This window comes from Talpa occidentalis, unplaced genomic scaffold (assembly GCF_014898055.3).
Source record: "Talpa occidentalis isolate TD23 unplaced genomic scaffold, MPIMG_talOcc4v2.1 talOcc4.2, whole genome shotgun sequence".
In the NCBI taxonomy this organism is placed as follows: domain Eukaryota; kingdom Metazoa; phylum Chordata; class Mammalia; order Eulipotyphla; family Talpidae; genus Talpa; species Talpa occidentalis.
This window is the reverse complement of record NW_023602073.1, coordinates 74,914,143-74,935,868: the sequence shown is the minus strand read 5'-3', so window position 1 is coordinate 74,935,868 and position 21,726 is coordinate 74,914,143. Positions and strand designations below refer to the sequence as shown.

Below are 21,726 nucleotides of genomic sequence, written 5' to 3'. Positions count from 1 at the left end.
ATACAAAGTCTAGCCACAAACATGTTCAACTATAACAAAAAAAGAAATATTACGAAATAATGAGAGTTTCAAAAAGTATTATATCTATTTTTGTAAATACAGTTGAGGTATAGACTACAATATTTGCCTCCATATATACAGAAGCAACTTACAAGCAAAATGTACTTATCATAGAGGAAGACTATTCTATTGCAATTTGAATTTATTACCGCCTGCTAATGAACTTGCAGTTATGGAAAATACAACTGTTGTAGAAGAGAAGAAGAAAAAAGTGGCGATTAGGAGGGGTGAGGGTAGGATTACCCAGCAGGAAGAGAGGGGTGGTGAAAGGTGAGAGATAAAGAAAACAGTTACACACTTGAAAGAGAGTTCTAGATAAGAAAAGTAGGCGGGAAAAGGCTTTTAAAAATGAAGACACCAAGATAAAGGGTTTATTGTAAGATGGAAGAAGAGAGATATCAATAGAATGCACGTTTTAAGAAGAGAAAAAAAAAAAAACTTTTAAATATAGAAAGTAACTGGGAAATGAAGCTAGACAGGAGATCCAGGACAAGAGGGAACTTCAGAAATACACATCTTGTCTGAAGATAACCCCTTCATGCCTCCCCACAGTCATTGAAAAGTTCAGAGTGTAGGCATATTCCAGACCTGAACATATCCTGTGTAAGCATGAAGGACACCTGTTACGTGAGCCCAGTTGACTACATTTTTTAATTGAATTTTAAAGAGATAATGTGGTCCATGTTATATTTTAATCCAAGAAAATACTGCAAAGGAGAGTCAAGAGAACAGTGTGATAAACAGGTGCCATTTTGAGGAATATATGCTTATTCAGTTTGTGATACAGTAGCATTTTTGTATAAGAAATTGCATTTTTAAATTTAGAATTCACATCCAATATCTAAGACAATTGTCCTAAATCAACTAATCTCTACATTTGGGAAGATTAGGGACTACTTTGTTTTACTTATTGCTGTAGTAGTTGCTGAACAAATTGTATTTAGTGTATAAATGGGTGCAATAGGTTTTCTGAATACAAATATTGTATATTTATTTAAATATCAATTTATTACAAACTATGGGATTCTTAGGAACAATCAATGAAAAATCAAAGGTCTTATTCTAATTTGGAAACTATGATTCTTAAACACTTTTGTTATGTGTGTAGTGGTTTAGATGTAGCCAAGAGTATTTGTTTTGAATGACATTAATCAGTATTAAAAATAACTGATGTCTGGGCTCCTCAATTGTTTGAATTTAATCTTTGGGTGGGCCAGCCAGTAGTATTTCTTGAGAATCTTTGTGTAAGATAGATTATATATGCTTACTGTTTTAATATTAATCATTATATCCATTACTCCCATTATTACTTCTTTTCACTGTATTATATCTTATTATATCATATCCTCTCATGTTGTAAAATATCATGGGTCAGGGTAGCATATACACAAGTTTTTGTTGTTATTGTTACTGATGGACAATTTCTGTGATATAGTTGGGCTGATTTGTTAAGTTCTAAATTTATCCTAACATTTGGATGAGGGTTCAGTAACATGTTGTCTTTTTCCCAGGGAAAAATGCTATGGACACATAGAATCACCTAATTAAAGCATTATAGGTATTGATAAGTGTGCTATTCAGGCAGTTTTGTATGAAGTAATATAATTTTTAAATTTCCCTCAGATTGTCTCCTTTGGAACATATGGTTAGGGACACTTATATCCTCATTTTCCACTGAGGATTAACTTGCTTTTCATGTGAATTACTGGGATAATTTGGCAATTCTGCCTGTCATCAAACTGTAATATTCATACAGATTTTGACTTGGTCAATATGTTGGTAAGATACTTGTTGAGTCAGAATCTGAAAAAAAGTGTAGAGTATGAAAAGTATGCGCTTAAAAAATACTAATTTCATCCTCTTTAATTTTCCTTGCCAAGTACCTTTTCTCATTCTCCAGACATTACCAGACCCTCCCTCTTCTGCATCTGTGTGTCTACTGTATATAATTGTATGAGACTTAGCAGGTGTGGTGTTTGTTGCTAATGTTTTATAAATAGTGTTTACTGGGCCTCCCCGGTGGTGGCGTGGCGCAGCGGTTGAGCGCTGGGCTGCAAAGCTGCCCGCAGTCTTTGCAGTGCGGGTTTGACCCCTGGCCTCTGGCGAGGGTCTTACATGGTACGTAGACCTCTCCTGCCACCCGCTGCTCCCCTCAGCAGTGTGTTTTGTTGGTCTGCCTGTTCTGCTCTCTGCTCTGGCTCTGGTGAACTCTCTCACCCTCCAGTGCTTCTGACTGTACCCAGTGCTTGTATAATAAATAAATCTAAAAAAAAAAAAAAATCCCTTTAAAAAAAATAGTGTTTACGTTCACAGATTCTTGCATTGTAACGTAGACCCTTAAAAACAGCACCAACAAAACAAACCAAAAAAGTATTTATAGCACAAAAGATTGAGGTATTCACTCTTAGGAATTGAAGTTGCTCCTTTAGGTTAGGGGCCCCTTTAATTCAACAGGTAGCCACCTAACCAGCTTTCCTTGTAAGGATAGACTGAGGTGTTTTGTAATGTGATTCATTACATGATGCTTTTCCTTCTGGCTTATTATGACTGTCTAGTATTGATGGAAGTTTGTACTTTGATCCATAACTGTGGGATAAGATACTTAATAAGCCTGTTTTCTTTTGAAAGGAACCTTTAGTAGGCCAGGGGAAACTACCTATAAAGAGACAAACACATTTGTAAACTAGTGAGCTATTGAATCCTTGTAACCATGCAGTAGCTTTAAGAATATTCCTGCATTATTCATCTTTGTTTTTAAAAAAGTTGTTCAGCAAATATTAATTGAGTTGCTAATATATGCTGTTTGGCATTGGTGAACAAAATTAACTCATCCCCTACTTTCATGTAGTTCTCATTCTACCTAACTTCACAAGGAAAATAGTAAAAATCTCCCTTGAGCAATAACTACATTTAAATAATAATTTTATAACATCAAATCAATAGATATGATATCATATTGACTGTAAACTGTTACTACAAAAACCTTGTTTGAATTTTCTTGTATCCAAAGCTATATAGCTAGCACATAGTAGTCAAATCATAGCCTTCCAATAAACATTTGTTAAATGATTGAATAATTTCAAATGCTGGATTATTGTGAATGTTTGAAAATTATAAAGTGTTCTACAAATGAAGATATTCCATAGTTCCCTATTTAACTGCTTAATGGTCAACCTATTGGTTTTAAATAGTCTATTAATTTGTATGATGGATCTAATAATTTGAGTGACTAAATATTCAGGTATCAGCTAATTAGAATCTTTATGTCATATCTTTAGACTGACACTTCATTAAGAGTTCAATTTTTAATTTGTAATTGTTGGTTTATTCTTTCTTTTTAACTGTTTGAATACCTTCTCTCTTGAAATAGTGTAAAACAATGTTAGGAACATGTAATAATACAAAGCATATTGGAAGAAATCCTCTGTTCATTTAAAAATATTTAATAGATATCACCAAACTTTTCCAAAGTTTTTGGTGACTGTAATTTATTATATGCTTCCAACATTTCCTTAACTGTCAATCACAGACAAAAAGTGTAGGCTCTCTATGATTACAATTGATTACAATCCCTTTCAGGTTAACTGCAGGCAAATCTAAGTCAGATGGTGGTGTTGTAGCACCGCTCTGCCTGCTTTTGGACCATTCTTACTCAGACCATATTTCCTATTTATGTATATACTATGTTTTTAGCTCAATAAACGTGTAAACTGATGGCAATTCAATATCAAGATGCTGCTCTGTTCTGCACTTGTCCTGTATTCACCCAGAAATTTCTGAAGGGGAGGTCTTCCTTGAATTCTGCCACTGCTGCAAGCTTCTTCAACTCCTAAGGGCTCTCTTTTCCCCTTTTTTTTTCTTACTCCCTCCAACACATTCTAAGATACCTTCTCTTTAAGAATTTCATGGTCATGCCTGTTCTGCTCTCTACCCTCTGGTGAATCCTCTCACCCCCAGCACCTCTGGCTTGCACCTCAGTTCTTGAATGCATAAATAAATCATTTAAAAAAAAGAATTTCATGTTCATATGAAAATAATTTTGGATTGTTTTTTAAAAGTGAGGGGTAATTTAGGAACACTGATATTTAGATTGGGGATCTGTCTTATACTACAGACATAATTTTCAATTAAGAGAAAACAATATAACAGCAACAAAACCATAAATAAAATAAAAATATCCTTCCAAACCAAAGCAGATTTATGAATGTTTCAACTTTCTTTTGTGCAAATTTCCTTTGAAAGGAGAGGAAAAAAATGAATCTGTTTCTTTTCCATAGTCATTTTTTTCATACTCGTCATCTAAATGTGTCAAATTTTAAAGAAGGAAAGAAAAAAATGAACAGAAAGAATGACAGTGGAGAGCTACTTCTTGTATGAATTCTATTGTTTGTGTTCCCCACCAAAAGGTCATTTATATGAATGTATAACCCCAGAAAAATACTAGATTGTGAGAGGTGGGTTTTGATCCAGGTTCCTCTTAGAATATACTGCTCTTGAGGAATAATTTTTGTTATGCCCTATGTATTCCTCTGTCCCAACTTTTTCAGTCTATACTTTTTCACTGTGTTCAATGACTTAAACACAACTTTTAAGTACATGCTTTGAATTTGGGCTGTTTTGCCTTGCAGTTGCAAAATACTTTATCTTTTAAATTGTTCTCACATACTTTGCTACAATTCTACCTGGGAATCCAAACTATGTGATAAAATACATTTACATGTAATTGAAAATGAATGTGACTTTGCTTTTTGGTGGTTAGCATTTCCCCTTTATTCCTGGTAGATTTTTTTCTTCTTTATTTTCTTTCTCTCATTGCACATGTTGATCCTTTTGAAAAATGAATGTTTGCCAAATCCAGTCTGAGTTGGAAGGAAAAGTGGGGGAGGGTGGATGCTAAAAATTCTGACCAAGAATACTAGCAGCTGATTCCCAATATAAAGGTATGCTATATGCCTGTTTAAGCAATTAAACCACAATTATGCTGATTGATATTATAAATCATGCTTTGGGAAAATGAATTTTTGAGGCTCGTGACACCTAGACTCATTTTTATTTTTCACTTGGATCTTAGGAAGAAAAAATCAGCACATATGGAAGATAATAAGAGTTGTTTCTTCCTCTAGTGTGGCCAATTTTTACTTGTAACTCTATGCTGTTCTCTAGAGACTTGAAGAAAATTCATAACCTTGATAATTTATTTTAAAATACAGAGGAAAACTGTAATATGCTTTATCTGACATATGTTTTCTAAATGTAGAGACGTATTTTGTCTCCAAGTAATTGATTTGAATCCTTACCAATGACCAACAGCTCTTAGTTTGAAATAAACAATTTCAAGAACTTTAGTGGGTTAAACTATTTCTTATCGAAATGCTTATTCTTCATTTATTTCTGACCTACACTACTGCTCTTCACGTAACACCTATTTTATGGACATGTTCACTGTATGTCAGTATTGGGTCTGCTACTGTGGTATCTGACTTGGCTATTAAAGAATATTCAGTAGGGAAATATGAAATAGCATTCATCACATTTTAGTGTAGTGAATTTGTAGAAGAAAAATGATGCAAACCTTTTCAGTGTTTCGCCTTCTCCAATAAACAGAAGATTGTGGAAATATCACTTTGCTTTACAGACTCAAAAAAAACAGTTAAAAAGAAATAAGAAACCACATACCTCCAGATAGTTTAAAAAAAAATCACAATTTCATAATAGTTCTAACATTTGCTTGATAAATTTACACTGGTATCAGAATGCTATTCCAGACAATGAAAGTACTGTGAGCCCTAAGGTTAAGTGAGAGCTTGTAAGGAAAATCATAGCTGCACAACAACATTGTAGGCTTCCAAATTTTAAAGGCATTAAACATTAAGGATAAACACGTACTTTGCTCATTTCCTCGGATTAAGCACGGTGTTTTAGAAAGGTGTGCACTTTCCCCATTATATCCATCAAATTTTAGGAACTCAAATTTCAATCTGCATGTAGTCATGAGGAATATTTGACTAGTGTTTATTTACATGGGTTAAAAGAAATCAAAGCACTGACTACAACTTATGGGAAATACCTGATTTGTATGTCTGTTTACATTTCAACTGAAATGACTTAAAAGTTAAGAATCGTGACACTGTATCTGAGGGTATTTGTATTTCAACTGCATTGATTTAATAAGAAATAGGAATGTGCACTTTTGCTTACAATTTTGATATTTAAAGACTCTTCAAACTGGGTTATCTAATCACCATTATTGAATTATCGTATCTACTTCTTTGAGGGTTAGAATATATTTATTGATGATACTTTATTTTCTTCTGAAAAGATTTGACTGTCAGTAGGGAAGGACAAATTAATCTCAATTCACAACTCATTTTATTTTTTAAGAAGTAAACTTTAATAACTTATAAAAACTAGAAGTAAATATAGAACTGAGACATAGCATGATAATTTGACCACACCTGAGACTTAATAGAGAAGTATATTAAGTGAAAGATCTGAAAGAGTGCTATATAAAATTGGTGTCAGAATTTTCAGTCTGCTGCTTGAAATTTGTTTTTTTTCCCCCCTTAGAACTTATATGCCCTGTGCATCACTGTACTATGTTAGATGTGTGTCTATAATATTGTGAAAATGGAGGCTTTTCTGGTAGCCAAAGGGTTAAGTTCTTTTTGCTTTACCAGTTTCAAATTACAATGAGAAGCCTCTTCTTTCCCAGCAGGGTTGTGCTTACATTACTCTTTAGATCTCCCTTGAAGAGGGCTGGTATATTTGTGCCTGCTGGAGGTGGAATTAACAGTGAGAAGGAGAAAGGGATTGAATGGCTTTATAGGAAGGTTTTCAAGTAAATTCAGGGAAACACATTTACTTGAATAGTACAACCTTGAATCTTATTTTACACTAAGACGACACAAAAGATGTTAAAGTTATCACCAAGCTGCCGGACAAATATATATTCCAACACCAAGGTACAGATCAGCATAGATCTGTGATTCAGAAATCAGGATTTGTCTTGGAAGGAGCTCAAGGGTTGAGAAGAACTCAAGAGCAAGTGAAGATAACTTTGGGATCTACAGTTTCTCAGAAGATCAACTTTTGTTCATTCAGATACCAAAGGCCTGATTGTCATAAATTCATATAGGAATGCATAGGTCATCTGATCAAATAATATTAGACGTCTTCTGCTACATCAATGCAGCAAAAACTCTTAACAACTGTGGATAAGTGGAAATCCGAGTTTTGGCTTTCTTAGAAATAACTACTCTTGACACATTCCAAAATATTTAAAATAGGGCAGGAAAAACAGTAAGGATGTTGTGTTCAGAACTGTCACTGTCATGAAGAATAGGTGAATTTATTTTTTCAGCTACTGGGAAATTGTACCTCCTTGCAACTTAGATTTTTTTTTTTTTTAAGAGAACAAGAAGGACTAAAAATATCAACTTTTGCTTTTGGACAAAAATGCCTCTGACTGTATTTTTACTTAGGGGTATTGTGGGTTTCCTCTGGAGCTGCTGGGTTCTAGTGGGTTATGCAAAAGGAGGTTTGGGAGACAATCATGTTCACTCCAGTTTTATTTATAGAAGACTACGGAACCATGAAAGACGGGAAATACAGAGGGAAATTCTCTCTATCTTGGGTTTACCTCACAGACCCAGACCATTTTCACCTGGAAAACAAGCATCCTCAGCACCCCTCTTTATGCTGGACCTGTACAACGCCATGGCCAATGAAGAAAATCCCGAAGAGTCGGAGTATTCGGTGAGGGCATCACTGGCAGGAGAAACAAGAGGGGCAAGAAAGGGATACCCAGCCTCTCCCAATGGCTATCCTCGTCGCATACAGTTATCTCGAACGGCTCCCCTGACCACCCAGAGTCCTCCTCTTGCCAGCCTACATGATACCAACTTTCTGAATGATGCTGACATGGTCATGAGCTTTGTCAATTTAGGTATGTTGTTCATTTATTTGTTAATCTACGTGACTCCAAAGTGGAGGCTTTCCTAATGGTAAAGTAGCTGCCTGGTAGGTGGTCGTGTTTATTTAAAGTCATTTTCTATAACTCTACTCTCCAGCTTCTGTTTTCTTTCTTTCACTGATGTAATGTAAGATTTTGCCTTAGACTATATGTGTGTGTGTGTGTGTATATATATAAATATATATATTACATATATATGCATACAAAAAACTAAAATTAAACACTTATGGTTTGGGTAAAGTGGGTTTTCTCAGATCTTGTTAAAATATCAACCTTGCTTAAATATGTGAATAAAAAGGCAGTAATTTTAAAAAGTAAAACTCGTGAGAATAACTATACTATAGGCAAAAATATTAATAATAAAAGAGAAGCAGGTATTTTTAGATGGGAAAGTAAAAGTGACATTCTGAACTATTTTTTTGTCAGTAACCTAAAAACATATAAGTATATATACTACTTAAAAACTCAGAGGAGGTCACTGCTATGAAAATATTAATGTCAAGTTAAGATTAAGTAATGTTGCAAAAGACTTCTATCAGAATTTCATGGAGAGAGATTGAAATTTTGTAAAATTATTTTAGAAAAGATTTCAATTGAGTATTTAACTGTAATAATATAATTCATACCTATTTATACTTTTTCACATGCAAGAGAACTGTAAAACAAGATTTGATGGTCTTTATAGATACAAAATTTTCCTTTTTAGTTGAGATTAAAAAATTAATTGACAAATTCTTTAATTGGCAACATCAATAGAAAATGAATTTTTAAATTATGCTTTAGTCAATCCTGGAACTTTCATGTAGTCTTTAAATATTGACAATATCAAGTGTTAAATTAGTGTCCAGTATTTCATCTCATTGTAATAAAGAGTTTACCAATTTAAAATGATTCTATGAGGGCTGTAATTTTCTTTAAATATTTTAGTAGGACTGAAGGTGAAAATTTACTATCTTGAGACATTAAAGGGAAACCATAATTTATTTTTGAAGACTGCTAATTTTATCAACAAATGTAAACTTAAAAGAATTGAGAACATTTTACTGTAAGAACTTTCAAATTTTTGTTTTAAAAATACAGTCTGCTTTGTCTTTAAAAATTGACATATTTTATTATACACTTAGTTAAAAACTTCCTTATATAATATCTCAAAGAAAATATTCTTTGAAAAGTCTAGCAACAAGTTCTAATAAAACATGGATGTTACTATAATATATAGTGCTTAATATTGTCTGCTCATTTGCAATCCTAGCATGAAGGATAAGGTGATTAATAAATCATATGTTTCATGCTGCTAGAGACAAAGTTCTCATTATTAAGTTTTGTAAGTCATCCCTGGTTGCCCTAATCAGGTGTCTTGGAGGCCTTTTATTCTATATATAAATTACAGGTTTCACTTGGAACTTTTAAGCCATTAGACTATAGCTTAATTCTAAATTACTTTGATTACTTTTCTCTAACATAAGTGTCTTGCAAATGTGACGTATGGTACATTTTACCCTGTAGTAGTTTCTAAAGTATTATTCAGTAATTTATATCAGTTTCTGTATTTTAATTAAAAAAATGATTCACATATTCATAAAAAAATCACTGAAAACAAATCAGTTCAAGTTTTCTGTGATCTTCCAGAGAAAAATGTTATGATGTATGTTTTAAAAAATAATAACTTAGACTGACATCTGTCCTAGTAATAGCTTTTATTATAATTGAATGTTTTGATAATACACAAGAGTATTTGTTTTTTAAAAAAGAATGAAGTATGCTTTTGAAACTGTACATACTTAAATTTTATAAATCTACATAAAATAATAAAAACAATAGTGAACTTCTATGTAGTGATTTCTAGAACTGTTTTTATCTTTAAAGAATACATCTATTTCAATTAAATCAATGACATTTTGGTTATATTGTTTAGATTATAATAACAAAGCAGTTTTATAACTATACCATGAAATACAATTATTCATTTTACTCTAGAGAAACAATATTGGATATTGGAAATTAAGAAAATATTTATTTCTTTTTATTATGCTACACTGCTGTAGTGATTTATTCTCAATAATAAATTATAATCTCTTTTCTTTTTAAAATTGTTCTAAGCTATATGTCTCACAAGAAATTACTGACAAATTGACTCTGATACTGAGTTTTTCCTGCCAGTCTCTGAGGAAAATTGAACCACAATTTTATTTTATTATTCTTAGCTCATGTTCCTTAACATATGAAAATCTTGCAACCAATCACTACCTAGTAAGAGGCTTTAACTTCTGTACTTCTTCCATAATGAAATAGGTGAAAGAATACTTTTAAAAAGGTAGAAGTATAATGTCATTATTAACTGCACTAAGAATATCCATGTACCTTAATTGTCATCCTTTAACAAATATTTGCAACTTGTTTCAAGTTCTGTTAAGACTCATCGGATTGTATTTTTCTTTTTTTTTTTTTTAGTGTCTTAAAAGATGTATTTCGTAAGGACCAAGGGCAAATGATCAAATTAGCAATAGGCAAGGGATTTGTATTGTGGAAATCACCTGGATATTTAAATATGTGAAAAGAATCTGCTGACGTTTTCTATAATAAGATGAATTACATAAAAAGGATCTACTAGCATCCTTTTTATTAAAGTTTGCATTTGTCATTTTCGAATGAGATAGTGGATTTTCTACAATTTCATTCAGGAAGTCATTTTTCCAGAGAAGTTTTGATCATCAAGAGGAAACAATTGAAATTGAATCATATATATATGGGTGTGTGTGTGTGTGTGTGTGTATATATATATATAAATTTTCAAATGAAATGATCTTTTTTTGGTAGTGTAGTTCTTTAATAATAAAAAAACCCTTAACTTTTAAAATTTAATCCTCCTTGCTTGATGATGTCAGAATGTTGGTGCAATGCTATGAGAGGTATTAAGATTTGATAGAAATGAATTTTACCTTCATCAGTGATAAATAATTGGAATTTATTGAAAGAGAATATAAAATACAAATTAATTGCCTTAAGGTCACTGTAAATCACTATGAAACCAGACACATCAGTCTTGATCTCTAATTATTTTATTGATTTTTTTCTCTTTGAAGAAACAAATAATTGTGTGAAGAGTAACTTTCTACTTGGTTGTATTCATTATTCTGGGGCCAGCTTTTGTCATCCTCATAGTATCTAGCTTTCCCAGGTTGATTTCTCTGTTTTGTCCTTAATTTTGTTGTCTATCATAGAATTTTTGTGAGATAATACCACATTTTTTTGTTAGTAACAGAGCGCTGTTCTGGTAATTTTTTTCTTCATAACCATTACTTTTTCAAAAGTGTTAAGGGTTAGTTTATGTATCAAATGCCTTTAAAAATGAAAGAAATAGTTAAATAATTTGCTTGCAATATGTAAGTATATTTCCTATTTATATAAAGACAAACATACAGTGCATTCCTGAAATCTTTTAGTTTGAAGTCCACTTTTATTTGATTAATTGGTGATATAATTAAAATGATGTAACATTGGAGCTATTTTAGAGGAAATTACAAAAACCAGTCAACACTAGAACTTTTAGACTATTCTTTTTCTGCATGTATTTCTCTGATAAAAATGAACTTTGGGTCTATTAATGGTTTTTGACTTGCTCATTGGATGGTTTGGAGTCAAATACTTAGATATATTTTAAGAATATGTATTTCTCAAGCATAAAAGCATATACATGTGATGCTTTTTCATATTTTATAAAATCATATTTAGCATTTTAAATATGAAATAGGAAAAAAACGCTCTCAAAACTTTAAACTTTTCTCCTCTTACTTGGCCAAGTTATTAAACTCTCCTGGTGCTGGGAATAAAAAAAATGCTTGTGTCCTCAGTTGAAAGATTTGAAAGACATCAATGATATTTGTTATTATTTTTGGCCGACTCAAAGTGCCCAGTGGAGAGGAATTTATATACAGACCTGCCTAAAGATGCCTATCTATGTAGTCTCTCCAACAAGGTTATTAACACTTCTGTAACATAAACACACCCATAAACACATCCACAATTTTCTTCTTTTTCTTTTTGGGAGAGTAGAGGGGATGGAATGGGAGGAAAGATGATTAAAAGCCATGATAATATTCATGGATTATGTCTGGAATCACAAATGCTAATATTGGGTAAAACAACATTGCTTGAAACGTTTAACCTTTGAAGAGAAGAGTTCTGAGAGTGGAGAATTTTATCTCTCGTCTTCAACAGCCTTTGTCTTTCATAAATTGACCAAAGGGATTCTTGTTTTCCTTTGAGGCTATTTTATTATCAAATGATGGCCATGGCCACAAAGGTAGTTATTGTCATGGTTTAATTAAAAGATTTTGGCACATCTCAAAGATCCCTCACAACTAGACAGTTTTAAAAGTTTAGTAAGAAGTGACAGTTGGAAATAAGAAGGTATGATAATACACACTTGGGACTGCCTCACTCACCATCTCCAGTTCTTTCCCTTTCATTGCATTTATTTAAAATACAGCCTCCCTCTCTCCTTGCCTCTCCCCCCACCCCACATTTTTTGGCCTTTCCTCTTTAGTTCCATGGTCTTTCTAGCCCCAGGCTCTCTTGGCACCCTTCTCCTTACTGCCCCCACCCTTCCTGGGGTCTGCCTTTGGTGAGCATTTCTTCATAGCCAGAGGCTTAGATTAGCTGAAAATCAATTAGTTACAGCTTGATCATTTAGGTACAGTCTCCTGTTTTCCCTCTAGTAGAGAAGGAAAAGGTTATGATGTGCCAATTGCAGTCTCCACCCATCAGGAGAAAAGCTCCCCAGGGCATCAGAGCTGCTCTGGCTGTTGCCATCCCCTGTAATTCTTTCCTCACCATCCCTTTCTTCTTTGCTTCTTCACCTCTCCCAGAGGATCCTATTGACAGAGTTTAATTGTCTTTTGCCTTTACTTTTTTATAACATAATTAAAATTTAAAAGGGAAGTTTAAGGGAAAGAAAAAATGCAAAATTGAGCAAAAACAGGGCTAATCAAAAATGCAATTCTCTTTTAGTTTATAAAAAGCTTTCACTTATATTGTTTTTAATACTCATGTCACCTCTGCGAAGAAAGTGTTTTCCTTTTTAAGTTGAAAAGAGATGATGAGAGAGGATAAAGAGATGAAGAGTAACAGTTGGAGGCAGAGAACAATGAGGAAGAGACAGAAAGAAAATATTTTCTGCAAAGCCCTTGGTAGAAGGAAAATGAATTAAATGGGACATCAGAGACTAGTTTTGAGGTTGTGCAGGTGGAAGATGTGTTGGGAAATCCTCAGTCTACCTCACACTGACACAGCAGCTAATTCAACATCCCCAACCACATCAGCTCCAGGGGGGAAAGCCTTTCATCCTTACACACTAAAATACCGAAGTGGGGAAAAGGGAGTGGACTCTCAGTGTGTGTGTACAAGGAGCATACAGACGGGCTACTCACATTTACAGTCATAAATAATGTAGTAGCTCAGCTTGAAAAAACCACAGGTTAAAGGAAGAGGCTTCCCTGACGCACAGAGAGGGGTTGAGATCAGAGGAGCCACTGAAAGGGTTGGAGTGAAACAATGAAGTCCTTGTTCTAAGTAATATTTATGAGTGCTTCTTTGCACCTTAAGTTCATATTTTATTGGCTGGGCGGTGGGGTTTCCCCATTTGCTCATCTCTTAAAATAGTACCCTTGGCTAAGATAGTCTTTAAAACATACCAGTGAGCCCTACAACTGGCTCATTTATTTGGAGGGAAAAAGAATCTGTTGTGATTTTGATGTCAGAATGGGGTGTGCAAGCTCTAGTCATGGATCTTAACATTATGACACTACGATGAAAATAATCGTGAGTGTTCACCTACCTTTTTCAGATATTTGCAAGAGTCCACATAACCAAGTAATAAACCCTCATATAGATGAGCTTTGTCTAAATGGTTGTGGTAAAAATTATAATCTAGAAAAGTAGGAACAAAAACTATTAAAATGTAGAAAGTTTAAAATGATAAAAATATCATTAGTACATCAAGAAAGAGGAATATTTAATTAAAAGAAAACAAGAACAAACCTCTATCACCAAAGAGTGTATACCTTCTACCTACTTACAAGGCAGGAATTACATAAACTTTACATAAGTTTAGAAACCAAAACTTTGCATAATGGTAAATAGTTTCAATGCTATAGAAATTAACTAGGGTTAAGTGCTATTTTGTAATTTCTAAGGTGTTGAGGATCCCTGTCTTCATAAAGTTGTGTCCTTTCTCTTTTCAAAGCAATGTAGTGTCAGTCCCTTTATTAAAAGAAGCAACTCTAATTTAGAAGTGACTGAATATAGTTAAATTATTTATCATAGTAATTTCTTTGTGGAATTAAATAACTTTTATTGTTCTTGTTTAACATGTTTCCTGGGATTGTTAGGAATAAAGAAAATAGTTGAAAAGGTCATTTAGATTTTATTCAAGACTATGAGACACGTCAAAATAAATTATTAATATTTACAAAGTCCTTTATTCTATGCTGTCATATGAGAAATTGAATATTATTTCTTGTGCACCGTCTTTTTGTACCATTACAACTTTGTGATCAGCTTCCCTTAATAGAAGACACAGTCATTTCCATACTCATAAGTTCATGCGATATCACCACTAATGTGGTTTAAGGTATAATTACACATCAAGCCTAATTGCTTTCCTTTTTGTGCCTCCATAACAGAAGAGAGTAACACAAAGACCAAATGCCTGCTTTGGAATCCCTTATCCTACGCTTTCTAGTAGTATGAGTTAGGGCAAGTTACGTAAATTCTCTCTGACTCTGGTTCCTTTTATGAATGTGTAGATGATAATAGCATATTCCTCAGTGGTGTTGAAAAGATTAAATGAGTTCATGGCACACACTTTTAAGAACAGTATTTGGAATATTATGAGAACTCAACAGATGTCTATTACTGTTATTAGACTTACATGTGTATCCAACAGATGAGTTGTATTTGCAGGAGCTGCTTAATAATTTGTGGAACCCGATGCAAAATGAAAATGTGGAGTCTCTTGCTCAAAATTTATTAAATATTCCAAGGTGATGGCAGCAGAGCATTAGACCAAGTGTGGGGCTCTTGTGAGTACAGGCCCTGTGTCACTGCATGGGTCACATGACCATGAAGCTGCCCCTGTATGTCTGATGACATGTTATGATGGCAGGAAGCACATCCTATTCATCCTTTTATGAACTCAGAGATATATAATCATCAACATGCTCAAACTGAATCTTTTTTTTTAAAAGATCTATTTATTTTTATACAAGAACTAGGGTACAGGTCAGAGGCACAGGAGGGTGAGAGGATTCACCAGAGACAGAGCAGGGAGCAGAACAGGCAGACAGACAGAAACCACTGCTGAGGGGAGCAGCGGGCGAGACAGGAGAGGTCTGCCACACCATGTGGGAATCTCCCTGGCCAGCTGGGAATTGAACCCATGTTGCAGAGGCTGAGGACAGCTCGACAGCGCAGTGCTCAACCTGCTGCACCACCGGGGAGGCCCCTCAAATTGAATCATTTGAGGAGAGTTTAATTAATGCCCTTATAAGATATGCAGGGCTATTTTGCAAAGCAGGGGATATTGCAGCATCTGGATCAGTGGGGGAGTCTTTACTACTCCTGGTCAGGAAACAGAAAACAGTTATCAGAAAACTCAGAGGAGAGCTCTCTGGGGAAGGTACCCTGACAGCAATGGTGGCCTTGGGAGAGAAATGCCAGAAAGCCAACCCCTGTCAGTAGGAAGGGAGACCAAGGATTAAGTACCCAGACCATGTATTTCTATCACATTTCCATTATCTGATCCTCACTGAAAGCCAGAGGATCACAGTTTGTGGGGATAAATCACGCAAGTCAGACTCTTGATGCAGAAAGTAGAGAAATGTGAAGAGTGAATATTGAGGCACAAAATGAAGATATTTGGCACAGAGGGATAAATATTGGGCGGTTAGTCAACAAGAATTCTGGAATCACTTCAATTTCTGTGCAAGTTATTCATGTATTTGTTAACCTTTGTCATAATTTATGGTAAAATTCAAAAGATAATCATAATTTGGTAAGAAAGTTTATTAGTTAACAATTTGGTGAAAGAAAGTGAAAACTCCAAGCCTGGTGTGCTGAAAAATATGCTTAAATTGTATATGGATCATTCATTTCATTTGATATATTAAATCTGGTTTCTAGCAAATTGAAATTAAACACATAAAAATGCAGAAATCACACTCTCAGTACAAATAGTAGCCTGCAATTATCAGTCTAAACATTCAAAATAGAAAGCAACAGAGTATTTGCAAATATGTTGAGCAAATATGAGTAGCAATGTATTTTTTCTTCTATTTAGTCTGAACTCCTTTGTCATTCTTCTTAAAATGATGCATGCCTATATGTGAAAACTTTTTGAACTCTGAGTGGAATCATATGCTATTCTCTACAGTTAATGTTGCTGGCACAAATAATAGGATGAGGTAAATTGGGATTATTGTCTTTCTTTTTACTACCTTTACTCATCTGTGGCAGAATTTCTGTGACTCCCAGAGGCAGAATTTAGTGGAAGAGCAGGTATGTCTGTTACTCAGTTCTCATAAATAACCAACCACTGAGCATTGAGGCCATATTCATCCCCCTGCCTTTTAATCACAGACAAGCACTGAGTTGAACAGCTCTCTCAAGTATTTTCTATATTCACTTTCCAAGCTGGTAAGGATGGCAGTTTTAAACAGATTTTTATTGCTCTTTTTATCAAAAGCAGAGAAAGAGAGAGTTCGACTTGAAAATTGTGTCAGGTCCTATCCAAGTAACCTTGATGCAGGCATTGAATATTTAGTGGTTATCAATTAAATAGGCTTATGCTTAATGTTTTGTGGCCATTTTCTTTGCTTAGAGTGAGGAAAGATTATTTGTTTTTTTTTTTTTTGAAGATTTATTTATTTATGCATACAAGAACTGGGGTACAGGCCAGAGGTGAGTGGACTCACCAGAGACAGAATGGGGAACAGAACAGGCAGATAGACTAATATACACTGCTGAGGGGAGCAGCGGGCGAGTCAGGAGAGGTCTGCAGCACCATGTGGGTAGCTCCCTGGCTGGGGAGTGAACTCATGCTGCAGAGGCTGCGGGGGCAGCTTCACAGCTATTTGGTTCTTAACTCTCAGTAGCGTTTGAGTAGAAAAGCCCTGCAGTCAGTTTGACTTGAACACCAGCTTTGCATCCAGCTGCATATCTTCCAGCAAACTATTCCACTTCACTGGAACAGTTTCTTTATCTAGAAAGTGGACATTGTGATGCAACATTCTAGTTAGGACTTAATAAGGTAAGATTGTAGGCCTTTATGCCTACATTAGAAAAGTACTCATTTATAGTCCTAGACATGTAAACACTTCTAGAGTTAAATCTATGGAGTCCAAATGTTAGAGAAGCTCTGCAGCCAGTTCATTAGATTTTGTCATAGAAAAGCCTTGCTGATATTGTGAAACACTATGAGCATGACATTTTCTCAATCCAAAAGAAAATGAACCCTTGAATTTCACTGGCTCTGCCTGCAAGTTGGACTGTTGATGGAGTGTGTTCCCGAACATCAGTGTGTCCTGGAAAAGGTCAGTCCCAACACAGTCTTCAGGTGACTGTGGGGCTTCCCTTTGAGCACCCAAAGCCAACATTTTTGGGGATGTACTGCTGAAAAGTGCTTTTCATATTCCCGTTGGTCAGATACCTAGAATGAACCCCATGGTTTTATTTTAGTTCCAGGTATTACCTGTTCCATTTCCTTGCTTATTATGGAGAAGGGGAAACTGATTGCAGGCCAAAGTAATAATATACAATTAGAAAATATTTGGTTGTGAAGAGAGACAGGCACACTCTAAAAGACCCTTTGAAAGAAGGGGAAATAGTCTTCAAGTTTTAATGCTTATTTTCATAAGCCAACTTGTTTTCTTTTAGTTTTAATTTTGAAAAAAGTTGATTCATGATGAAAATCTTGGTAAATAAACTCTGAACTCTAAATAGGAAAGTTGCTCTCTTCAAATTCTCACTCCTGGAGCTGTCTGTAACTCAAATTATGTTTAAATTTATGATTTTCTAATTTTAGCTATTCTCATTACTACTTGTATCATTAGAATCATATTATTTCTATTTGATACCATTCAGCCTTAAGTATTTTCTAGACTCTTTGGGCTTTTTTATGTTTAAGATAACAGAAATTTTTATTAACTTTATTTTCTGTTATATATTTAAAAATTTTTTTAAAGATTTATTTATTCATGCATATAAGAACCGGGGTACAGGCCAGAGGTGGAGGGGGTGAGAGGATTCACCAGAGACAGAGTGGGGAACAGAACAGACAGACTGACTGAAATACACTGCTGAGGGGAGCAGTGGGTGAGGCAGGAGAGGTCTGCGGTACCATGTGGGTATCTCACCGGCCGGCCACCATTGAACCTGTGCTGCAGAGGCTGTGGACAGCTTCACAGCATTGCGCTCAACTGCCTGTGCCACCAGGGGGGGCCCTTTCTGTTATAATTTGAAACCAGATAAGAATTTATGTATTTGATCCAAAAAAAAAGCACATAAAAATTACACATTAACTGTAGGCATCTTTTACTTTTACCAATCATATTATAAAAATCTCTGCATTGAATTTTGATATATAATATTTTGAGTGGTAAAATAGGAATTTCTTGTTTTTCATTATTCATGCTGAAAGAGAAGTCAGTAAATGATCTTAATTTTCAACTGTAATGAGTAAAAGTTCTGAAATGATATGGATTCCAATATGCATATTGACGTAGTCAAATCAACATTTCAAATTTTTATCTTCTGTACTACCATGTCAAAAATGGTTATTAGTGTATACTTATTCACTTTGAGAAAGAATTTCTCAAAGTGATAAATTTGTTATTAAATAACTTTATAATTTTTTGTGCCTTTAAGTAATACATTTGAAGTACATGTGGCCTCCCTGGTGGTGCAAGGGGTTAAGCACAGCACTTGAAGCTATCAGCAGCCTCTGCAGCACTAGTTTGATCCCCAGAGCTAACTCATATGGCCAGTAGACCTCTCCTGTCTAGCCTGCTGCTCCCCTCAGCAGTGTATTTCAATCAGTCTGCCTGTTCTGTTCCCCACTCTGTCTCTGGTGAATCCTCTCACCCCCTGCACCTCTGGCCTGTTCCCCAGTTCTTCTATGCATAAATAAATAAATCTTTAAAAAAATAAAGTATTTGACAGTCTCAGGTATATATGATTTTAATTATAGTATATTTATAGCAGTAGTAATGAAAGTAACAAAAACAACAATATAATTCTTGTGGCAGGCACTGGACTAAGTAATTTGTATACATTGTTACAGTTAATCTTTATCTCAACTACGGTTAGATAAGTATTTTTCTATTCCTATTTTATTGATATGAAAATTGAGGCTTAACAAAGGTAATAACTTACGAAAGTTATCAATGCCTAAGAAGTAACAGTGTCAGTACTAGAACCATGAATTCTTTGGCTACAAATTTTCTGTACTTTGTCACTACTTTTCAGCTTGGTAACCCAATCGAAAAATATAAACATCAGTGCATCTTTTAAGAAAGATAACAATGTGTTATACTTTATGGGTACTATGTGGTTTCATCGACATTACTGTGGCATATAGTAGTTAAAGGAGTCGATATCCCAAATGCCTGTCTATAGAGACTGAAGTTCTGAAAGATGATTCATTCAGTCATTTGACAAATATAAGGTAATTATCTACTGTTGTGAGAGGCATAGTGCTGAATCCTGTGCCTACTTCCAGCCAAGATCTCAGGGCAAGATTCTTGTGTCAGAATTTTTTGCTTAATGCCACATATTTTAAAGAAATCACACTATTTTAAAGAAATCACACTAAACTAATATTTTTTAAAAATTTCTTTATTTATGCATACAAGAACTGCAGTACAGGCCAGAAGTGTGGGGATGAGAGGATTCACTAGAGACAGAGCAGGGAACAGAACAGGCAGATCGACTGAAATACACTGCTGAGGAGGGCAGCGGGCTAGTCAGGAGAGGTCGGCTGTGCCATGTGGGTTTTTCTCTGCTTGGGGATTGAACTCGTGCTGCTGTGGCTGCAGACAGCTTCATAGGTTGTGTCTTAACCCCTTGAGCCACCATGGAGGCCCTAATATGTTTTTTTTGCTATTTAAATAACCAGGCAGTATTAACTCCTGCATATAGGGAAAATATTCTTTAAACTTCAATCCCTTTAAAGAAATTCAAAGCATACAAGACTCCCGTCACCAGCAAACAGAACCAAAGGACAATTTTTAGTTCAAAAGCCATGGAGAAAGATAGAGCCAAGATTTAACATAGCTTGGTGACTCTGTCAGAAACTTCCTCTTATACCTGTAGGACTCTACTGATTTGAAGGCTTCAGTGATTTTTAAAGGAAGTGGCTAAAAAAAAAAAAAAGAAAAAAAAAAAAAAAGAAAGGTTAACATTTTGCACAGGATGCTTATTGCACATTCCAAAGCATAAGTGTAGCTTACCCACTCATTATTTATTTGTGTTGGACTCAGGAAATAAGGGTAAAAGGTCCTACAGTTTTTCAAAATTAAGTTGTTGGATCTGTCCAGGTCTTGACCTCTGACCCTAACTTAACTTCTTCACTTGTGTGCTAATAAGGTTGTGTTCAGTGTTTACTTTGTTACTGTACACATTGAAAGTGATGTGGATTAGGTTATAATAAGAGTCAATGGAGACATATTTTATAATGTGGAAAAAAGCAGAATTGTAAGAATTAGTATAAAGTCCTCTTTGATATATTGCCTCACATCTGGACATTAGGCCATCAGGCAATTATTGCTTCAAGTTGATTGTTGAAAAAGTGTTATGTTGTAGAACTGATTTATTCTTTACTAACAATTTGCTGTGATTGTGAAATGAGTGTTGCAGCAAAATATGGATCTATGATATACCATCGCAGTTATCGGTGTTTAAAAATCATTTCATTTCAATGAAACATCAGATCATCAAAGTGAAATAATTAAAGTAGAATTAAAAAATGTTTTCTGCTCTATTGGAAACTTACTATTATAGCTAGCATGTATTCTGTGCTTATGAGTAAAAGACAGGGTGCTTATAGCATTTCAAGTGCTAACTCATTTAATTCTCACAAAAAGAGCCTATTTTACAGATGAGGAAAGTAAAACCCTGAGAGAGTAAGTTGTTTGTCCAAATTCCTCCATTTTGTAAGAAGAGGAACTGTATTTAGAGTTCAAGTTGTTCACTGCTATGCTATGTTATCCCTATAAATGCCATTGGGAGACTGTTGATGGGGCATTGTTTGAACTCTTTATAAAGCCTTTGTATTTTGCCAACATGTTGTGGGTTGGATTTGTAATATTTTCACTTCATTAGTAATGCTTTGAGTTTTGGGAAATATCTCTAATGACAAATTTACCAAGAGTCTTATCCGTGGAGCTGAGCTCCTGTATAAGACTTTGGGAAGGACTGAGGTTCTGTGGCCATTGGAAGGAAGCAAATGCAAAATCATAAGACAGAGGGAAAGAAGCACTTCACAGACATCAAGGGTACTGTCTCTTGTGCCATGCGACCTTACCGGTAATAAGGGATGTAACAAGGGATGAAAGGTGCTCTATGCTGATTCTACCTTTGAAAGAGACTTGGCATGAACAGGAGTAACATTGGGCAAAATAGGAGACAGGCAGAGTATC

At 34.6% G+C, this 21,726-nt stretch overlaps 1 protein-coding gene across 1 annotated transcript in view; it reads left to right on the top strand.

Moving 5' to 3' along the window:
* Positions 1–6,790: 6,790 nt before the first annotated feature.
* Positions 6,791–21,726, top strand: part of BMP5 (bone morphogenetic protein 5) — a 108,896-nt gene continuing 93,960 nt past the window's right edge. Inside the window, exon 1 of the mRNA XM_037520922.1 lies at positions 6,791–8,005. Within this exon, the coding sequence (XP_037376819.1) occupies positions 7,516–8,005 (490 nt within the window). The 5' untranslated portion in view covers positions 6,791–7,515. The remainder of the gene's footprint in view (positions 8,006–21,726) is intronic.